Source organism: Myzus persicae, unplaced genomic scaffold (genome assembly GCF_001856785.1).
Source record: "Myzus persicae strain clone G006 unplaced genomic scaffold, MPER_G0061.0, whole genome shotgun sequence".
Classification (NCBI taxonomy): Eukaryota; Metazoa; Arthropoda; class Insecta; order Hemiptera; family Aphididae; genus Myzus; species Myzus persicae.
In genome coordinates this window covers 88255-107362 of record NW_019104003.1, presented here as the reverse complement: position 1 = coordinate 107362, position 19108 = coordinate 88255, and the positions used below count along the sequence as shown (strand labels likewise).

The 19108-nt window shown below is 28.8% G+C and overlaps 2 protein-coding genes across 4 annotated transcripts in view; both read right to left on the bottom strand.

Annotated features, from left to right (window-relative positions):
• The window catches only part of LOC111037482 (RNA-binding protein fusilli), a 75111-nt gene that overhangs the window by 44601 nt on the left and 11402 nt on the right, over nucleotides 1–19108 (bottom strand). For all 3 annotated transcript variants that reach the window (XM_022320082.1, XM_022320080.1, XM_022320083.1), the window contains exon 3: nucleotides 406–552. In XM_022320082.1, coding sequence (XP_022175774.1) covers nucleotides 406–552 — 147 coding nt within the window. The remainder of the gene's footprint in view (nucleotides 1–405; nucleotides 553–19108) is intronic.
• Nucleotides 6258–10107, bottom strand: LOC111037483 (uncharacterized protein MAL13P1.304-like). The gene is made up of 2 exons (XM_022320084.1): nucleotides 7382–10107; nucleotides 6258–7221 (listed from the first exon to the last, which is right to left on the bottom strand). Exon 2 carries the CDS (start codon nucleotides 7208–7210, stop codon nucleotides 6296–6298), a length of 915 nt encoding a protein of 304 aa, XP_022175776.1. The 5' UTR covers nucleotides 7211–7221; nucleotides 7382–10107; the 3' UTR covers nucleotides 6258–6295.

Genomic DNA, 19108 nt, shown 5'->3' with positions numbered 1-19108 from the left:
AAGCACGACGGTCGAGGCATGGGCTTTAAATAAATATGTAAACAGCATATTATTATGCATAATAAAGAAGCCAACAGACTATTGTACAGTCAACGCGTATTGCTCGCGACCTCGTGGCAGGGTTAAAACACACTACACACCTACCTATGTATTTGCATTAAAAACGGACACGTCCGATCTAAATAAATGCTAAAATCGAACTCCGCTGACAAATATAATATTATAACCGGACGAAAGTTGTACGACAAACGTATCGATGTCAATATTATCAGGTGGAACATTCATAATATTTTAAAATATACATTTATGTAATATATCATTAGAATATTCTATAATATACTATCGACGTTTGGCGGGACTATAGTTTAGGGGATATATCTTTACTATCAAATATTAAAAACTCACCTTGTCGATAGCATCCTGCAGGGGAATACCGGAAGTCTTGACCATTTTTTCAGTGATACCTATGTCTGAGGTGACTTGGTCAGACAGCATGTTTTCGTTTTGGTCAACTTCGGTCGGCTTTACCAAATACTGCTGGATGCCTACAATCTGAAATTAAAAATAAAACAATTAAGAAATAGGTAAGTAAGTAGGTAGGTAGTAGGTACACGTATAATTATTTCAATTTATGTGTATACCTAAAACAATTTCAGCTTTAGAAATAGAAATTCGATTTACACGGGGATTCAGGGTTCTTATTTTGGTAACTTTCCAAAAAATAAAGCATGTCTTAACATAAATAAAAAAATACAACATACCGGTAGAACGGGCACTAACGCACTTCTCAAACCGTATACGTCATTAACCTCCCGAAATACTCGTCCTGTAGCTATATACGAGTAGGTATATTAAATAGGTAGTATGTACAGAAAGAGAGAGAAAATAAAATAATAAACATGAAGAATTCCTAATGAACTCGGCTTAAATATCAACGATATTGCTTATAGAGTGGTACTTATATCGTAAAGAGGCAAACACGTATATATATGCAGAGGCACGCAGCTTACATTGCTTTATAATTGTTCAGTTGATCAACTACAATATGTGAGAGTATTATATTTAAATTAAATAGACAATCGGTTATACAAGTTGCTTATTTCGTTCAATAAATAAAAACAATCGTACCTAAATCATTATTAAAAGCACAATGAATTATAATAAAAATAAGACTTTGATGATGTCTCCAAAATCAACGTTGCAGTTTAATGGATGTTATTTCCCAAGACCGGTTGTCAACAACTTAGGTACACGTTGTAATTTAATATTATTATGATGTGTGCAGGTATAATATACTAATGGACTTGTGCGTCATTGATGATATTTTTAAGACATAGGTATGCTTTTTGGTAATGACGTACATAAAATTATAATGCACATTTAACGTGGCTTACAAAAATAGTAAAATATTCAATTTTCTGGTACAATCATAACTCATAAGTCGCAATCGTGTATTATAGGTATATATACTATTAACTATAAAATATTGGGGAAGATACAACTTAGTATAACATATAAGTTATGTACTTAACACTCACATAACAAAATCGTTACAAACAATTGACAAAACTTTTAAGTTTTAGACATCTACCTTTACTTAAATAACTATAAAATAATGGTTATGATATATTCAAAGGCTTTTTAAAGATAATCCATCTCCTGAAGTAATGAGTATAGTTATAGAAAAGATAAATGGTCGACTTGCTTTATGCGTAAATAACAATTCGCGAAAATTCAAGTTACATATTATATATTAATTCGAAAGACATCAATAATTTTAAACTCTTGTGTATAGTCATTATATTTTAATACAGAAATAGGATGCTTATAATTAAGATTCTACATATATATGGAGATATAACTGTATACGTGTATAACACTTAATTCGAATTCAAACGTGCTCAGATTACGCAGAAAAAAAACATTGGGTATTTCTTAAATGTCAATTTTACCAAAGAACAAATATTTAGGACAAAAAATTACATTCATATTTTATGTGCATATAGATAGAGTACCATCAATAAAAATTGATCCATTATAAATCAAATTACTAGTATATAAATAAATAATACATAAAATATGAAGTAAATAAGAATATATTGTAATAGTTTCAATTTTAAAAGTAAAAAATAATGTTATATCAATAAATTATGCATAAATATCATGTATTAGGTTGCAATCATATATTGTATAAACTTTTAAATTGTGTTCTTTGATTATGAAATTATCTAGTAATGCATCATATTTTTTATTCGATAATCCGTTCCAAACATTAAACAACAATTTATATAAATTATTATTGAACAAACGGTAAACTAAAATACAGTTAAGAATTAAGATTATTGTCTAGGCAATTTTAAGGTATTGGGAATATCCGCTTGATTACTATTGGAGCATGAAAACTATTGTGAAATTAGATAAATTCGAAATAATTCTTTTTTAAACCTGATTTCCCGATATTATAGCAGCGGACAACGCTATATATTATTATAATAATACAAGAATGTTTCGATTATGAACAAAAAGGTACTTTTATAGATTTTGAATTAAAAAAATTTGTTGAATAAAATGTACAAAGTAAAAGTAGAATATGTTTTACATTAAATATTAGTTATTACAGCTACAAACCTCGGTGGCGTATAAAGGATTTAATTTCATATGGCGGGGGGGAGAAATCCCGAATCAAGATTTCCGGCTGTATAATTAATATAATAATGACTCTACATATTCATACTTTTATTTTCAGAAGAGGAGGGAGGTTGGACCCCTAAGCTATAAGTGAGGTAAGGTGTAAAAAATACTTAATTTTGTAGAATATTTTAATTTGAATACATTTCTTCAAATACTTTACGAGACTGGATTTAGGGATACATGGATATTGGATAGTATTTCTCATCGAGAGATGGACGGGTAGGTGCTACCAGACTTAACCCTATTTTACTAAGTAAATTACCGTATTAGAAAATAGGTACAAATATTGAGAATACAATATTATATTACTCTTCATTAGTTTATCACTCATGGGCTGTGCATTTGTAGGAAAGTGCATTTTTTTTGTGATTGTGAAACGTAGCTGTGTAAGTATATAGTTTAAATTATGTAACTACGAATCTATTTATGCAACTTTTATTTTGCATTTTTGTGCATTTTTAGATCATATTTTCCTTTTTTAGTTCATTTTCCAGTATTTTTAATCAAATTCCGTAAATTGACAGAAAAAATATTTGAAAAAAAAATTCGTTTTTGTACACAGGTTTGTGATACGTCGATGAAATAAGGCAAATGCTAGATAACTACATAATATGTTATTTGTAAGTAATTTATTTTTAAAAAATGTTTCAGGTGAATAGCAAGTATAGAAAATTCAAATTCAGTCAACATTTTTACAATTTTTTTTTTATTAAATAAACACTTTTTTATGCAAGTAATGTACTAATGTATAATATCCTGTAATTAATATTAATATAAATATTAAAATTAAATTAAAAACCATTTTAAATGAATTTTTGGTATTTTATATTACATTTTTTTGACATTTTTAATGCATTTTTTAAGGTTCTTTAGTGTATTAAATGCACAGCCCTACTCATGAAATATATTGTTTACCTGCTTACATTAAACGTTTTATTGTATATATGGACAAAAAGAGAGCTTAGGTTCTCAGCATTAATATATTAACTTATGGGTAATATCACTACAATAGTACAATATTAAACTAAAATTCACATTTTTATTTTTTGAGTATACACGTTAAATATAATAATAATTTATAAAGTTATGATAAAGTAGTTGAACTACTCTTCTAATATTCAAATTGGTCAATCTATTCTTCAAATTATTGATGTGTACCTATATTGTGTTGTATATAATAATATAACAATGAGAGAAGGGGGGTAGGTTCTCAATGCTAAGGCCCCTCTCAAAAAACAGTTTGGAAAGATTGTATACATGTTGCAAAGAGACATCTAAAATTAGTAAGATAATATTATGTTTTAACACCCCTTCTTCCAAGCTTAGTTAAAAAAAAATAACATTTATAAAAAACCATAATGAGCAACAAAGAGATGATATTTTTATTACATAATATACGTAAAAGGTACGTATACAATAATATAACTAATATAGCGTAAAAATAATACACACACTTTTATCGTTTTAATCGTCTTTCTCACACGTCGCGCAATCGGCATTTACAATCTCGCGGGTGCTGATGATCAATGGGTGGGTGACGGAGGAGTAACCGTCGGTGGCACCGAAAAAACGAGCGTCGACAACGTCGTAGGTGATTTAACGCGCGAATCTCCTTTCTAAACGCATTAGGCACCATTCGTTTCGAAACTATGGACCAGATGAAGTGGGAGAACGAGTAGCAGCAAGAGGGTAAGACTCACAACAAACAATGAACAACATAATAACTACAACAACAACAACAACAACGACAGCGGCGGTGGCGATATAATCGTCATGACTCGGGAACAAAAAAAAAGCCGAATAGAAAAGAAGCAGAAGAATTAGATTTAAACTTAAGAAAACGACGACTCTGCATGATATTATAGAACACTGCGAGTGGTGGCGGGGACAGTGATGGCGGCAATGTGCATGTTGTTATTCGTCGGCCAAAGCTTTTGACTACATGGAATGAGCGAGCAGGCGGAACGACGAACGTTCCGAATCTCCGAGAGACCGTGTCGCAAACGACCAACAACAAAACGAGACGGGGCGAAAAACGAAGTAGAGATAAAAAAAGAAAAAAAACGGCCAAGGAAAATAATATAATATTAATATATAGTACGTCATAAGGAACGCGCGTGACGACGTCCGCCTCCGCCGCCACCGATGCCCGCAACGCCACCTACATAATATTATTATCGTCATGACTGCTGCGGAGCGACGCCGGGCGCTGCTGTGGCAGTAATGTCATCGCTCCCCGAGGCCTTCCAAAACTCTGCGGCGTAGAGGTCGTTCGCCCCCGCCACCGAAGACGACGTCCGAGTCCGTCGAGCGAGACGAACTGCTGCAGCTCTCGGCGTGGGTACATACTTTTACCGCGGATTTGGCGTGATGGTAGCCCGGTGGACGCGCGGGGTACCGCTCGCCAAAGACTTTGCAGGGGACGAGTTCTGGAAAAACGAATCCATCAGACGACAGCCAGTAAGGCACTAAAGCCGTAACCCTACCACCCCACTGAGTTAGAATACATTTACATGTCACGTAATTATATTGTACGCGGAGTGATTCACCCCATTTTTAATTTAATAATTATTGACGTATTAAAATCATGACGATTTTTGGAATTTTTAAGCATACTTACATGTGACTAGTTGAGGACTATAATTCTACTCGTTTGGATTTTTCATGCCGTTTGAGAATATTTTTTAATGTAAGCTTTTAACTATAAATGACTCTTTAAAAAATGTTTATCGCTACTGTCACTGCAATACCACGTAAATAACATTTCACAAATTGTTCAGGAGAGACATAAAACTAAATAATTTGTGTGCAAGAAATAATTTTACAATTTTTTTTTCTTATATTGATATTAGGAGCTTAGTATAGTTTAAAAACAATGAAAATTATATTTTGTAATATCATTTAATTTAATTAATAGTACTTACGTGGTTTTTCAGCAATATAATGAAGATACGAGGTATTGAAGGATTGAGATACGTGTTGTTTAAATACAAATGTTGTAGATACGTGTAATTTATATTTATTTAATTTAATACCTTATTTAATAATATTATTATAATATTAATTAATACGTCTTTAAAATATATCAAAACTGTATTAAAGCAAGCACGTACTCAGGATCAATTTTTTTTGGAGGGGGGTGAACCCCTAAAATCCCCCTTGATACCGACTTGTATTATAGTATCAAATAATAACCAGCTAATACATTTTAAATTTTGAAATAAATGAACAACCTTTGTTTTATTTCACAAATCAATAAAAAAATTAAACAATAAAATATATTAATTCAAATCAAAAACTTGAACTAGGTGTGTAGTATAAATAATAATAATATAAAAAATACAACAGTTAACTAAAATAAAAAAATCTTGTTAAAACATAATAATAAAAAAAAAAAAAAAAAAACATAATATCTGATTTTTACCACATTATAAATTGTTATAATAATTCCTTATTTAATATCTTAATTAATACTGAACACCAATAAAACTGCATTATTGTATAAATAATAAAATACAAAATATAACAATTCACTAAAATAAAATAATAAAAATATCTTGTTAAAACATAATAATAATTATAAAAAAAAAAAAAAACATAATAACTAAATTTTATCACATTTTCTTTCTTTATAAGTCTTTAAGTGAGGTATATTGTCATAATAATCGTGGACATCAGTTGGTAGAACCGTTTTTAATTTTTGGAGATCATTCCACTTGGACAGAGTAATAGGAATTCTGCTATTATACAAACAAGGTGTGTTGATGGACAGATCTATAGTTTTTTTTGTTCGATGGTACTGGGGTAATTCTGTATATTCATGTTCAAAATTTATTTTGTAATATATTTTTTTGGTTGTGGGATCATATTTAAGAGCTCTTATATTTCGAACTTCAGGGTCACCCTTTGATCGCCCAGGTCGGATAGACTTATAATAATTCAATTTTTTGTAGTCATAGAAATCTGAATAGTTAACAGAGTGGGATTCATAGGGTGATGGATTTTTCCTAGGAACATTTAAATTATTTTCATTAGAAATATTACCTGGTACATCAATGGAAGTTACAACTTCTACATGTTCATAAGTTAATTCAATATTATCCTTTAAGCAATCTTCATAATTATTAAATTCAGAATTATCAGTTTCAAAATTAATTATACAGTCAGTCTTGTTATAAATACTATCATCAACTTGATTTTCAATAGTTGGTGCAGTATTATTAGGAACATTTAAATTATTTTCATTATAAATATTATCTGGTTCATTTATAGAAGTTACAACATTCTCATAAATGAATTCAATATCCTTTAAGGAATCTTCTGTTAAAACTTCATATTTTGTTTTTGAAATAGTTGAATTGGCTATTAAATTAGTTTCATATTTTGGTTTCTTATTAGAGAAATTGGTAATATTTGTCTTACTTTTTTTTTTATATGTAATGTTGTTCATAGCGTCATCTTTATTACTAGCTTCATTAGCAAGCTCCAATAGGTGTTTAATTCTTCTTTTTGATGTCATGATGTATAATGCTAAAAAAAACATAATCATACAGTGTACCTAATTATTATAACTATCATCATAAAACTGTAATTTTATTTGAGTAGATAATAACATAATTGAAACTAACTACTTTCATACAATGTTTTATTGAAATAAATTAACTATAACTTAATATTTATAATTACCTACCTGTATAGTAAGACGTTCAATATTATTAGTGCTGAACTGTCTTAAGACTAGCAGTCTAGCTCCACCAGCGTTTATGTTGAATAATATTATTATAATGTTCATTATGGTAGATACGTGTTATCAAAATCAAAATGTAATACGTGGTATCACAAAACCTTTAATTTGAGCGGGAAAAAACAATATAATGGACTCATGGTACATAATAAAAGTGATAGAGAAAATTATAATCTATACAGTGATACCAAAATGTCATTTTCAAAAAAAATGTTATTTACGTGGTATTGCAGTGACAGTAGCGTTATGTACCTTTCTAAATCAAAATATGTCGAACATGCAGTTTCTAAGTTATTAGTACTTTAGTATTAACTATAATATGTTGATGAACTTTATCAATTAATAAGCTTTTTGAGAAATCATCGTAGCTCCCATATCGTCAAAATCCATTACGACCTTATCATGGACTTTAGAACACAAAGCCACTCGTTCGTTTATCGATAAGACCCATCAACGTTTTTAAAAGTTCAATTAACAATTTAGAGGCAAAAAGGGATACTACCCCATGATAAAAGACAAATCTATATGTATTTAAAAATATGGCCCTTAAGTATAATTAAAAGTTCCCAAAACCAGGATTTGAATAATTTCATTTTTAGGTAAGAAGAAAAAAGGGATGGAGCATACTTGGCGAATCACGCTCTATACTAAAATCTCTAAGAAGAGGGGCGGTTCCGAGGATAAACCACGTGACTCTTAATCCACAAATGTGTTTCAATGTCAGCTATAATTAATGTTTTTTGAATATTAAGTCCCTTAGATGGCTTACGAGAAATTAAAAAAAAAACGAAATAATGAGTAAATAATATATTAATGCACATCGTTATTATAGTCCTTCATCATAAGTAAAATGCGGAATCGTTTCTTATCCAACTGATACTAGAATCTAAGTTACCTTACGAGTTTTTTTATGACATTCTTTACACATAAACTAATCGCAAATTATAATATCACCGACACCGTTCGTACTAAATGCCAGTATCTAAATAAATTTAAAATTAGTTTTATAATGATTCTTGAGTTATTACATTACATTTTTTTAAATTTTTATGTCGGTTTTTTTTTAACAGTATACCTATTCAATCAATGATTCGATCATCAACTTTGAGAGTGGTTTCTTTTACCAAATTGAATCTACTTGGTATTGAAGAATACTGGCTTTAAACAGACTATTTCCAGTTAATTCCATAGTAATTGGAAAAATCTAAAAATATAATAATCAAAAACGGGAATATAATATCAAAAATAATAAAGGAGAATGAGAAGAATTAAAAAAAAAGTTTAGTGTTTATCCCATTAACATATTATAAGTGTTTGAACTTCAAACATGACGAACTGATTATTCAGCGGTTTTAGTTATTTTGGTGTGATTGAACTTTTCACCATTAGGTAAGTATAATATTACTATGTGTATAAATATTTTTTATACACACAATGAAGTTTACAAAAATATTTAGGTTAAATTTTAAACTATTTATACCACGACCTATTCAACCAGCTATTGATCAGTATTGATTAACAACAAGTAATATCATATGAAATAATATTTTCATAATTACTTACTAAGTACTAACATATGCGATACTTTTGGTTCAATCTACAGTGTTATACTAATACGGCATGGCTACATGTACATATTATAATAAATTAGTATCTATAGGTATATAATATATATATATTGTATTATATATTATATTAGCGAAAGTTAATATATCTAGTAAGTATATCTACTATATTTAAATCAAGGTCTATAGAAAACAAAACATTCACACGTTAATTATAACGATGATCATATTATACTTTATATTTTTAATGTCTGAATTATAATTAATAGCATTTATTATTTCATGTAATAAACGTACCTAATATATTAACGTTTATAAAAATGTAATGTTTTGGTCATAGAAAAATGCACATGTCACTGCATATTAAAGTTAAGCTTATTTCTTGGTATTGTTAATATGTATAGACGTTAAATTATGGTTTAGAATAGAAAGTATTATATTTATTACATTAGAAAATTAAAAAAAATATCAATGTAGTAAAAAAGACATACTGTACCTATAGGTACACTTATTATAATAAGTGAAGAGCTCAATTAAAATGCCTTTAAAATGGGAAACTTATTAAAACTTCAGGATTATAACTAAAATTATTGTACTATTTATTTATTGCAGCAGTCAATTAACTTTGGACATCATAGACAATAAACACACGTGTCATAATTCATAAACCTATACAGACTCAAATCAAAATCTTTAAAAATATATATTGCCTACGCTTAATGTATTAATAATGTACAGGAGTTCAGTAATATATGATATGAGATACGTTTTATAACATGGAATATCGATGTTATGGCACTTATACCTATGTTAACTGAATTTCAACTAAAAATAAACAAAAAAAGATTAAAAAATGATTAATATATTATTATTACTATCTATAAATTTCTACAACAGGTATTTTTAGGTTATAAGTAATTTATAACTGATTTTTACTGTAAAAGTAAAGTGTCCTCTTTCATATATTTAAGATGTTTTTCATTTTCATAAAAAAAAAAATACGTGATCTATGGCCATTGTCTGTTACAGGAAATTGTTTGATATTTAATTCGTTCATAAGTCAAAGCATAAATATTTTACTAAAATCTCAATGTTTAAGTAGGTACTTGATTGGTAGTAATTATAATAATAAACATCAATAAACGCTAAATTATAGATACCTACCTGAGTCATAATGGCTTACTAATTAATAAAATCAAATCATTTTTCAGACGGTTAAATTATAAAAAAACATTCTTCCAAACACACTCCAGAAATCAACATGAATCGATTGAGTTAATTCCCATATGTTGTTTTATGTAGGTGTATAATTGTACAACCCCGTTCTTTAGACTTTAAGAACCCCTTGAAAATTAAGACCGGTTTCTAACACAAGTCCCTGTCATCGTGAGATTTTAACTGGCAAGTCCTTTCTCCTATAAACTTCTCTTTCCCTCGGGGAAGGATACGGTATATTTTCTGTGTTACGGTCGATAAAAAAATAATCCCAACAATACCTACGTATATATTGTACAACATAAATGTAGCGTACAAGTGTTGGAATTGAATATTATGGTATATTTCCTTAAATGTATTAAACAATGTATAGTCTGTACCTAATACGTATAAGACATTGTATAAACTAATACATTATAAGAGTTATGTAAGTACACGACGAGGATAATATTATTAGTTATTATAAGATTTCCAAAAAAAAATTAAAAGTTTAGATTAAATTATTGCTGCGGATAAAAATGAATAATCTCATGTAAACTATAAAATAACCTCACTTATTTACTACCTAAACATTACGATGGACCTTAAAATTATTTTATAATTTGTAATAGCATACAATAGGTAATATGATTATTTTAAACGTACCTATGTATTAATTTTCTTGAAAAGTTTTACCATTATGTACAATGTTTTTACAACATAATTTATTTAAGATTTTATTACTTTTTAAAATACAATTAGCACTCACTTTTAATTCTCTGATGGGTATTACGAACCAGAATATTCTTCTAAGAATTTCAATATAATAAAAATATGATCATTTAAATAAGCGAAGTAATAATGGACACATTTTCGGAATGTGCCTGTGCCATAGACATTACATAGATGGACTGCGCATTCCTATCCTCTTGCCATCAATAAGTTCAACCATAATAACAAGACCGGAGAAGGTAAAATAACATGGAAAAAACATTTTTACGGTTTTTATTCGAAGGTATTATTTGGATAACTTGATAAAAGTGGTAAAATTACTTTTAAAATGTAAGCAATATACATTGGTGTTATACTATCATGAAAGAAAGATTTAGAGAGAAACATTAGTCCATGATTATTTATCTTTTACGTGAGTTTATGATCACACGATAAAGGTTAAACGCGCAGTCCAGACAGTCCAGTCCAGTCCATCTACATTATGTCCTATGGCCTGTGCCACTTCGTCCATCGAAGCTTTAATTATTTATACATTAAAACTAGTCAACAACACGTTTGAAATTCGATTTTAAAACGCATTTTAGGCATTTTCAGAGAATTAATATTCTGCTTTGGAATAAGACTATAAGAGATTAAAAATACATGCTGTCATTAAAATAAGAAAAATCATGGCATGTCTTAATTTTGTACAAAAACATTTTATTACATTCACTAGCATACAGCCGTACAGGTAACAATATAACTATAATAAGCAACAACTATATACTATATTTTCATAATAATTATTGTCACGAATAAATTCAAATGCAAGTTGATCCCGGATATCATACCATAATTTACATGCATTTTCCGATTGTATTCAATGCAGAGTATTTTTATAGGACACACATAAATATTCATTCAATTTTAGACTTGCGGCTTAATTATTAGTTGTTTTTCGATTTTACCCGGCATAGTACATTTATTATTAAAATTATAAGTGATGGACTGGACCTTTATTATCAGCAGGTACAACTAATAACGAAGCAAGTATAACGATGAATAATGATGCCAGTGGGTTAAATGTGAATCGATGATTATCATACATAAAAATAAACATATTAGATTTTATTTCCTTCCATTTAATTGTGCACAGTCACCTAATATACGTCTTTGGCGAATGTCTTAATTATGATATACACTGCCATAATCATGTATTTAATTTGATCATTCATCAAACGTTTATGTACAGCCATACAAATTACGAAAAGGTAAAAAGGAAAACAAAATCTATTCTTATTTGATACATGGTTGAGCAAAAAAAGATGGATATTGTACATCAAAAATTTAACTACGCACTCTCTCTCTCAACTTAACTCCATCTTTGTCCAATAACGTAATTCTGTAAACACGACGCACTAGTTATCCTTGACTCGTCCTCCGACAATATAAATACAACCACAGTTACTGCATATAGGGATCTCCTCAAGTTATTTTAAAACATTAATTTTGAATACACATCTATAGCCTTCGTCAAACATCTCAGAAAATATGCTTTATTTTTTTTAATTCTTAGTTCTTGGTTGCCTATATACATTATACATAATATTGTTATGCATAATAATTGTAAAGCTAATGAAATAAAATACTAATATTATACTGACTAATAAATAGGGGTGTACGGCTATGATTTTAATGCCCTTTGCATTTTTCTGGCATATGATACTTTGCTAGTTTAGGTAAAAAGATCTATCTGGGAGTCTTAGGTATTGAATAAATGTTTATACCGAATTGTATTTTGTATTTTTGAGCATTTTTAATAGTATTTTTATGATTTTTAGGGCGTTCTATCTATATGTACGTTTTAATTTAAGAACGTCTTTAAGATTTTAATGGAATTATATGAAATATAATATATTCTATCAACGCAAACAAAATTTTAATTAAAAGTGATCTAAACTTGCATTTGAAATTCAAACTAATAAAATCGATATCGGTCAACCGGAAATATATTATAACGTACACGAGTTACATCTACTACCTATAGCTACCTATTATTTTTATGATCACCGAATTCATCATCATCCAATCAATCAAATGTAAATTTTATCACCAAATTATCATACTAAATAATTTAAATATATTTCTAGGTGTAATACATACATACTACATATTATAAAAAAATTTGTACACCTAATATTTTTTTAGTTTCTCCGTGGATTTTATAAGTAAAATTAAATCAGTAGGTAATTTCAACTCCTCCATAAAACATACAAGAAGTGTCAGTTAGAAGTGCAGCAATGATCCTCGTATATTAAATCCCTAATTCGTATATATGACGATTTCTATTCAACTGCTAAATTTACTTAAAACCATTTATTTTTTATTATTTTAAATTGTTTGACACGAATTACAATACTTATTACCTATGAGATGTAAGATTTAGTTTTTCAAAGATAAATACGTTAGGTACAATGTTATAGCAAGAACGTAACTGCGAAGCGGGAGAATTCTGGCGTCCAGACCCCCTAAATTTTTTTTAATTAGAAACCTTTTAGCAATGAATATTGTTTATTGACTATTGTATGAATAAAATTATATTTTTATTAAAGCAGTAATAACGAGAATAAAGAGTTTTTATATATTGAAAGTAAAAAATTATGAGTGTCCAGTATCTACCTATATATTTAAAAAATTCTGCCGCCCCCCCCTCCCTCCAACCAGAAATATGTTTTCAATTACGACCTTGCAACTATAATACGTTTATTTTTGTATGGACAATAGACATACATATGAATATGATAGACAACATATATTAATTATATATACGTATACAACCAATAACATGTACCATTAAGTTTGGTACAATGGTACACATTATAATATATAAACATATAACATAGAATAGAATATAAACAATGTACCAGATGTTTTACTGTGATATAGTTTACTAAAATATAAATTGATTTTATATAAATATAAATAAATTGAAACTTAGTTTTCATAACAAACTAATAAGGCAGAAAAAAACATATAAATTTAATTCCTCATTATGTGCAATAATATTAAGGAGGTGCTAACTAGACCTTACGTGGACGGTAAACGAGTTTTTCAATCGAGGGTTATAATAATTATACTCAATTAGGTACATTATTTAAAATAAATCATATTATAATATAAATGAACCTACTTTTTTTTTGTTATAAATATTTTTTTTGTAAATTTACATTTTTTAAAAATCAATGTTTATTTTTAACTAACACGTAATCGATATGCGATCGCTTAAGATCGCCTACTTGAATACAGACTACAACAATAACAATACACAATTATTAATTTGCATGCATTAAACCGGATGTACCAACAACCGAGACCTACACTATAACAGTCGTACGATGATATCAGTTGTTCCTAAATAACATGCGCTGCACCAATATCTACTATGATGAAAAATAGGTACTACCGTCAGTACAGATTACAGAATCTTCACAATCGTAAACAGGTATGTTGAATCAAAAAGATCATCAAGTTCTATTTATATCGCTTTGATGAATTATGAAGAGGGGGGGGGGCAGGCTGTTGGTTACTTCTTTTCTTCTGCCTCCGTTAGTCGTGCACACACTTTATTTCTATATTCTTATATGCTCTATGGGAATTTCCGGAAACACTTTTGTTCCACCACTGCACCCGTCGACGTGTTTGGTTCCCTTGACAACACAAAAGAAGAAGTCGGCAAGGAACGTTTTCGCTTTGCGTATATAAAAAATAGATTAAAATAAAAAAATACGAATAAAAAAATATAGATAATACTGTAGTGGAAAACGGAGAAGGGGACATCAAACCGTGAATGCAACAGTGTTCCTTTACCCCTTCTATGTAACCACTATACCGGAGGCTCAGTCACGGTTTGTGGTCATTCGATGTGCGAGAACCCCTTGTGATGTGTAAACGCGCATCGCCGACCTTCGATTGGTGTTCGGATTTTTTTTTACTTAATTTAGCCAATTTAATTTAATACTATGGTTGCATGGACAATATTGGAACAAAAATATGTACAATTTTTGTTATTTTAATTAACAAACAAAAATAAATTAATAATTTCTATACAAATGCACAAAACTAAAACTGTAGTTTTTTTAATTGCAGTATTTTCAAAAAATATTGAATTGCAATAAAACATGTTTTATTACTTGAAACGATGCAGTTGTTTTTTATCGAACTTAAACCAGTCCGAAGGGGACCAAGGTTTCGTTTTGGACATCTTGAACGTGTAAAACTAAACCGGACGGACAAGAAAAGTACTTAACATACGATACGTATTTCAGCAATGGTCAGTCATGGTAGGCTAATAAATATTTGATAAAAACATTGTGTTTCCCCCCCTTTTAATTAAATAATATCATAATAATTGATTTATTTTTAAAAGTGATATGACTACCTATCCTTACTTTAAATAATTATTTTTTATAGTTTGTTTTCTGATTAAAAATAATATGTAGATACATATTTAAATGCCTAGTGATAATAGTACAAGCACAATATTCAATAATTGTATGTATCATGTATGAATGTATGATACATAAGGACATAACTAATTTTCAACTGCAATTAAGTTAATATATTTACAAATATTATATTATGTATGAGAAATTAGTTGATTAAAGTAACTAACTTTGTAAAGAAGGTTGAAATGGATTTTTCTTTTGTTTACAACTCAATAACACGCGCATAGAGCATCTTTATTATACATTTTAGTGAGTTTAAATTAAAAACATTTTAATTATGATATAAAAGAATACCAATATTGTGTTATATTTTTTAATTATTTTTGTAACGTAATAATTGACTTGACATTAATTGTTTGATTAAAATACGATTGAATAATATATTATTGTATAGTTTAATCACTTTTCACTTAGATATTATTGTTATTCAAATGTCCATAAGAAAATGTTTGTTAATGATTATAATATATTATTATATTATTAAATTATACTTGTATGTACCTTTTTTTTATTAGCTTTTAGTTGTACTATTACAGCTCAAAAATATGTACCTATATAATATCATATAAATTACAAGAAATCAATTATGATTAGAAGAAATGAAAACCCCTATTCTTTCAGATATTAAATACATTATAATCATGTGACAATTTCTATTCAATGGAATCGTCAAAATACTATTAAAATCAATAATCAATAATTACTTGTTATTATAATGACTATAGCAGTTTTAATAGTTTTATATTAGTGAATACATTTGGGTGTTGTTTAATTTAATAATTTTAAAACTCCCTTACTATTTGGTATACCAACATCAAAATACTGTAGTAGAACTTTAGCAAATACGACATGATTTAATTCGAATATTAAATTGTAATAATATTATACTTATAGCTGTGATAACACTATTAATGTGAAAAATATGTTTAATTTTAAAAATATTAAACAATAGTGTCGGCCAGGAAAATAAGTAAATTTTATATGATGTATTGAACTTGTACATAAGAAAGTCATCAATTAATAGAAACGGAATATAGATGAACTCTATTCGTGTTCCTAAATATTTAACGGACAAGCTGATAGAAAATGGATTTAATTCCATAATAAAACTCACTTAGTCCCTTGTATGTAATCCTATATTACTATTGGATGAAGGTAATTATATCACAAGTCTTTTTTCGTGTACAGTTAACGTGCTGCAGAAATGTGCAGTCGTTTCAAAGTTTCAGACTAAACCACAACGGATATTAATTATATTTTATATTTTATTTAGCTGTAATAATGTTACAGTATACACTATAATACTGTATACAGCGCTCGTATCTATCTTGCAATATATGAAATGTCAGTACGAAACTATAAACGGTGGCAAGTATAATACGATGAGGGGAGGAGGTCAGTCGAAACCCGTTATGTGTTGCAGCAGCGCGGCGAAGACAGAAGCACAACAGAAAGGAAGATGAAGAAAAAAATGCGTTCCATACGCACTTCATCACCGGAGTGGTATTATAGAGGATATACGCCGAAGAAAAAATAAAAAAAATATTAGAAAAGGCAGTGTGCTCGCCGTTCCGAATCCAATTATTACGCTATGCGCACCGCCAGGTATACCACGAATACGCAATTAAATCCTGACTGGAACATAACGAAAACCACTCGCGATAAAATGCGGCAAAACACTATGAAACAAGAAATATGCAAGAAAATAATGCTGTAGTCAATCAAAGAGTAGAACTAATTTTATCCTGAAAATATCACAAATAAATAATAATACATTTATACAGGTAGTTGCATATATATACCAGTGGGGGTACTACATATTAGATTTGTATTTTAAATATATATCAATACTAAAGCACACATAGATTTACAGAATTTCCTATAGTTTCATAAATATACAGGTTTATATTTAAAATAAAATTTGTGAAAATAAACTCCTAGAATTATGATGAACCGCTCTAATGTATAAAAATTGAATTCTGCAAAGTTGTTTGCAATTTTGCAGATACATAATATTATCTTAATATTATATTATATTGCAAATATTATTGTACTGTAGAGCTAAACAGTATATCTACTTTACACTAAGTGTATTGTACTCCATGAATAGAAAAAGACGTAAAATATATATATATATAGTGTGCTTGTATACCAAAATACAATATGTGTTAATTTTTTTTTAACAATATTGATCTTAAAATACTTTCGATAGTAAAAACGAACAATACAAAACTGTATGTTATCCTAAAAAACCTAGAGGTATCATATTTATGTTCTGAACGTTTTTTTTAGGTTCATTTTTATTCAATAAAAAAAGTCAGTTGTCAAATTTTACACAAATTCACTCAAAAATAAGTTTGTTTTCCGTTCACAATATACACACATACAACAGCATAACCTACAGCTTATACAGCACACATGCGAGTATATTATATAGACATAAGTCTATATAATATTATTAAATACGCTTAGTATGCTATATATGTATGGTGCATACGAAACATATGTGTCTGAGAAGGCCTTGAACTGCTACCACAGTATAACCTTGAACTCTTTGTGCGACATTACAAGTTACTTTATGTATTTTAAAGTATACTCTTCGTTTACTACAGTCCCTATGTATAAAAAAAAAATAAAACGAAAAATGAAAATTCATAACTTTATTTGCAGCTGTAAATAATAATACATAGATCTAGCAGAATAATAGGTATCAACTATAAGATAAGTTAAACAGTTGCGAGTTATATAAGGAAAAAACACTAACAGTGATTAGTACACCTATTTTCTTACATAAATACATAATTGAGTGCAAAATACAAATATATTGATTAATTGATTATAATAGCTAAAACTTTGAATAAAAACTCTGATAAGTATACGTAAACAAAAAACATTATCCAATGGTAGGACCGTAGGAGGTTAATCTGATAACAAGGGCCAATGAAGCTAACATTTTTTTAATTTGACGTTTCAATCAAATATTTTTTCATGATTATAATATAAGTAGATTTGGTTTGATTGAGATGCTTTAACTGCATTTTTACAAAATATTAGGATTGGCCCAGCGCAATAATTATATCTTGATGCGATGTAACACAGTTATAAAAATCGACGAAGGACACTAACTCGACTACGATTACAAGGTAGGTTAGGTGAGTAGTACCTACTGCAGTGAGTGCGGCATAAACACGCGGCATTTACAACGCGACCAGCTGTTGCAACCATTTTCATATTATACACGTTTTAAACGGCGAGATAAATGTGCATACGTATATCTCAAAGCGAATCGCACTGCAATATTATATACATCCAAGGGCAAGGCGGTTCAGCTGGTCAGGCTGATAAAGTGCCATTTAAAAAAAAAGTTGAATTTTCACCGGTTTAACCGCATTACGGCATTACGAATTTTGAGATGATATTATTATCATTACAATAATTTCTTACATTAATTAATTGAGCAAAAAGTAATATACTCAAGAAACTCGAGTGTTATACACTGAACAGTCTGTACTTACAATACGAAATAATTTAATTGTTTTTTCACTTCGGCAATAGTCCAATAATCTCTTTTATACGGCCACTATTATATTACGTGTCTTTAATACTCTCTTAATAACAATATTATAATAACGTCCACCGCGTACAAAAACATTATAGTTATTAGTAGTGTATGCGTATATATACATACGAGTGCGTGT